A 4868-nucleotide genomic window follows, 5' to 3' on the forward strand; every position below is an offset into this window, starting at 1 on the left:
GGAACAGAGTAGAGGCATAGACTTGAGGTTGGCCTCCTCTTTCTCCACTCTACATGGAAACTCACTGACAGCTCTTGCCTTAAGAATGGATGCTCCTGGCTCTTGGTAACTAGTTCTAGGCAGTAAAGGGACTTCTCGACTCTCTCTCTCTCTCTTCTCTCTCTCTCTCTCTCTGCCCCTATTGCAGTCCTCCTCTGAGAAGGCTTACCCTTGGCACCATGTGGGAGGGCCTTTGAAGGCTCTTGGTCAGTACCAGATGGCATCTGTATCAGGGCCCTCTCGATTTCCTTACAGGAAGGAGAGAGAAGGATCAGACTCCCTAGTGAAGATGATGACTGTTATTACCTCTCTCAAACATGTCTGAGATGGTTTTCCTGGTAACCTGACCACCTCAACTGCTGAGTTGGCCACAGACAAACAGGGGGATAGGTAGGGCCAAGCACATAGTGCAATGGGCAAGGACTTAAGGAGCTTTATAGGTTTCAGCACTTTGAGGGGAAGGCCCCACCTGTGCTTTGCCCAAAATTTTACGACATGTGCCTCCAGGTCCTGCAGAGTACCTAGACTGAGAAAGGTGAGCTTCTGAGAAGAGCTCAGGAGTTTTTTAAAACTCTTTGAAGATGTTGTATTTCTGGTTTCCATATGGGTTTCAGATGTGGAAAAACCACTGTTCATTGAAAGCCAGGATCGACGGACACTCAGAGGGATCAGGCCTTGGCTGATCTGCTCTGATTTTGTGCCCAAATGGGTTTTCAGGGTGTTTTCTATATTTTTGTATTTTATTGAGTTTTTTATTGGGTCTCTCCTCACATATTTCTCTTGCTTTCTTTCTGGCCCAGGAATGCATACTTCCAGCGCTCTCACTGGTGCTTTTACCAAACTCATGGGTGGATCCTTTAGGATCTTTTCCAGAATAGGCCCCAGATTCTTGCCAGATTCCTTTGCTACCTGGAACCTCACCTTCTGGGCATCCCTGCTATTTTTGCTCCTAGACACTAAGGATTGTGAGAAGGCAGACATGTTTCTACCAATATATGCCCCTATTAATTTCTTCTGAGGAGGCCTCCTTTCCAGAGACTCTTGCATACTAGGGGGCAATTGCCATTCGTGTTGACTGAGCCATTTTTGAATATGTTCTTCTAGTTTCTCCCGGAGCTCGGGGCTGATCAGGAAATTGTCAGGAAGGACCAGCACTGCCAAGCCTTGGGAAAGGTTGTGGGCCAAGACATCACAGACTACTTGAGGTCTCTGGACCATATGGGGTTAAGCCAACCCACTTTCTAGCTGTTTCTTAAATGATTCTTTCTATGTGTTGGATTTCAGTGGGAAGGCCTTGCGTTTTACCACTTGGTTGATAGGAGGATGTTCCAGTATCCCTAGTGTGGGGTAAAAAAGCAGACAGTTGGGCTGGGAGAGATCAGGCCTGATGACTCTGGGCCTGATTCAGAGGTTGGTGCGGGAATTGGGATGAAGACAGAATTAAAGTTGAGGATCGGAGCTCCAGGTAGGACTGATGATGTGACTGGGAAAGCACTGGGGACATTCCATCCTGCCTCAGAACAGGATAAACATTGGAGATGGCATTGAAGAAGGAGAAGGGAGAGGGTAGAGTACAAGAGCCCCGAGGGATCCAGGCAGCGGCCACTAGAGATTCACTGTGCAGGGACGGGAGACTCCAGAAAAGCTGACTATATTTTTGTTGAAATTGGTCCCCCAAGATACTAGGATATGAGAGTTTCTGGGTGGCTATCTGCTGTTCTTGATTTTCTCTCACGTCCCAGAAGAATGGCAGGGTGGTACTGTCTTGCTTGGCACTTAGTGATTTTAATTGAAGAATTCAATTGTTGTTCTGGGCTCATTTTCTGTAGAAATGATTCATCTTTTTCTTTTACCTTCTCCTTTGTCTTGTAATCTCCAGATCTGTGAGCTGGAAATTAGGAGACTGGGTTATAATGGCGGATAGAGGGGCACAGGGGTTTTTTTTAAAGAAGGCTAAATCCCTGGTGTGTCATTATAGACCATGAGAGTAGACTCTGGAGCCTAATTGGAGCCTACTCATTAGCATCCAAGATCACGTAATCCCTGACTGATAGTCTCTTCAGGGATAATATGGATGGACAGCACTTAATAATTTACAAATGCCCCCACAGCGGTCACCACCTTTTAGCTTTTCTGGGGTAGAAAAAGTGGGGTCATCTTAAAAAAGAATGAGTCTTACTCAAGGTCCTACCTCCAAATCCTGGCACTCCCTACTGAGTAACAGCTGCCAGCTGGTCCATCACAGCTTTCTTTTGAAATGGGGTTATGATTTATCCCCAGGGTCTTCCTCTTAGGTCTCTGCAACTCTCCTGGGAGACCAAGTTTTACTTTCCCAGATGCAAATGATGTCCAAGTTCATTTGCATTTGAGACTGTGAAACAAAAAATGTAAAGGAGAACGAGGTTCTCTTCTTTCCACAGATTGTCCTCCAGCTGTCTCTCTTGGAAAAGTGGAAATTATAATAAAAGGTGGTGCTGAGGAAGGGAAGGTTTAACAGTGAAAGCCAAAAGGGACTGTGGGGGCTGTAGAAGGCCACAAGGTGAGGGGGGAGATGGGGTAGGAGAGCTGGGGAGAATCAATATAAATATATTTTGATGAGAAAAATCTTCCATGACACAAATACCCTGAAAGAATACATCTCAACAAAAGGAGTCCTTCAAAGAATACTTGGAGCCCTTCAAAGAATACTTGAAGCAATACTGAGAGCAGAGAGAGAAACAACTATACCTTGGGGCAACAAAAGAAAATAAAAATATAATCTAGGAAACACAAAATTACACAGAGAATACAAACCAATACACACCTTTGTGGAAACCAATACACACCTTTTAATAATAACCTTAAATATCAATGGACAAAACTCTCCAGTCAAAAGACACAGGCTAACTGAATGGATTAGGAAACAAAATCCATCTCTTTGCTGTCTGCAAGAAACCATCTCACCTTCAAGGACAGGCACTACCTTAAGGTAATAGGATGGAGAATATTCCAAGCAAATGGCACTAAGAAAGAAACAGGGGTTGCAATTCTAGTATCTGACAAAATAGACTTCAAAGTAAAACTAATCAGAAGAGATAAAGAAGGTCACTTCATTCTGATCAAAGGAACAGTTAACCAAGAAGATATTACAATCCTTAACATATATGCAACAAATTCTGGTGCACCTAAATTCATAAAAACAACACTATAGGACTTTAAGACACACATTAACCCCAACTCAGTAAAAGAAGGTGAATTCAATACCACACTGTCTCCATTAGACAGGTCAACTTGAATTAAATGACACCATACATCAAATGGACCTAACAGATATTCTTTCGATTATTCCACCCAAATACCAAAGAATACACTTTCTACACATGGAGCTTTTTTCAAAAATTGGCCACATACGGGGCCACAAAACAAACCTCAACAAATACAAAAATATTGAAACAATTCCACGCATTCTATTCGAAATAAATACTGGACGAAGCCCTAGTCACTACATGAACTCATGGCGATTGAACAACACACCTAAACAATGTGTGGGTCAAAGGAGAAATCAAGAAAGAAATAAAAGAATTCCTGCAATTCAACAAAAAGGACAATACAACACAACACAACTTCTGGGACACATTGAAAGCAGTTCTAAGAGGGAAATACATAGCTCTAAGTGCCTACATTAAAAAATTAGAGAGCCCAAATAAATGACCTAACACTGCAACTCTCACTGGAAAGAAAGGAACAAATGAAACCCAAACCCAGCAGAAGACAACAAAATTCAGAGCAGAAATTAATGAAATAGAAACAAAGAAAACAATATGAAGAATCAATGAATCTAAGAGCTGGTTCTTTGAAAAGGTAAACAAGATAGACCCTTAGCTCAGTTAACAAAAAGGAAAGAGCAAACCCAAATCAACAAAATCAGAGATGAAAAGGGAAACATCACAACAGACACCCAAAAGATCCAAACCATTATTAGGGAATATTTTAAAAACCTATATGCTACTAAATCTGAAAGTCTAAAAGAAATGGATGGGTACCTGAAATCATGGGAACCTCCAAAGTTCAATGAAGAAGAGACCAACAGTTTAAACAGATCCATAACATATAAGGAAATTGAAACAGTAATACAAAGCCTCCCAACTACAAAAAGCCCAGGCCCAGATGGATTTACAGCAGAATTCTACCAGACATTTAAAGAAGACCTCCAAACAATACTACTTAAGTTATTCAAAAAGATAGAGGGAGAACTCCCAAATTCCTTTTATGAAGCCAGCATCACTCTAATACCAAGGCCAGGTAAAGACACAACCAAAAAAGAAAATTATAGATCCATACCCTTAATGAACATAGACGCAAAAATTCTCAACAAGATTCTTGCAAACCACATACAGACACACATCAAAAAGATCATCCACCGTGATCAAGTCTGCTTTATCCCAGAGATAAAGCAGGGATGGTTCAATATACGTAAGTCAATAAATGTCATAAATCTTATAGACGGGCTCAAAGACAAGCAAAATTCAGCATGAATTTATGTTCAAAGTCCAAGAGGGAATTGGACTGGAGGAAACATACCTCAACATAATTAAAGCCATATATAACAAACTCACAGCAAACAGCATTCTAAATGGAGAAAAACTGGAAGCATCCCCATTAAAGTCAGGAACCAGACAAGGATGTCCACTATCTCCACTCCTCTTTAACATGGTGCTTGAAACTCTTACTAGAGCACTAAGGCAGGAGAAGAAAATTAAAGGTGTACTAATTGGAAGAGATCAAACTATCACTTTTTGCAGATGATATGATACTATACCTAAGAGATCCCAAAAGTTCCACCAGAAAAC

The 4868-nt window shown here is 41.5% G+C and overlaps 2 protein-coding genes across 2 annotated transcripts in view; both read right to left on the reverse strand.

Moving 5' to 3' along the window:
• Positions 1 to 221: 221 nt before the first annotated feature.
• LOC103742089 (spermatogenesis-associated protein 31) lies at positions 222 to 1661 on the reverse strand (the record flags this gene model as incomplete). The annotated part of the gene is given in 1 exon segment (XM_017800598.2): positions 222 to 1661. A coding segment is annotated over 1 exon segment (969 nt). The 5' UTR covers positions 1258 to 1661.
• Positions 1135 to 4868, reverse strand: part of LOC103742087 (PQ-loop repeat-containing protein 1) — a gene marked incomplete at its 5' end in the record, with an annotated part of 16825 nt that continues 13091 nt past the window's right edge. The window contains 1 exon segment of the mRNA XM_008843065.3: positions 1135 to 1927. Within this exon segment, the coding sequence (XP_008841287.3) occupies positions 1722 to 1927 (206 nt within the window).

This window comes from Nannospalax galili, unplaced genomic scaffold (assembly GCF_000622305.1).
Source record: "Nannospalax galili isolate Female #2095 unplaced genomic scaffold, S.galili_v1.0 scaffold1360, whole genome shotgun sequence".
NCBI classification, from domain to species: domain Eukaryota; kingdom Metazoa; phylum Chordata; class Mammalia; order Rodentia; family Spalacidae; genus Nannospalax; species Nannospalax galili.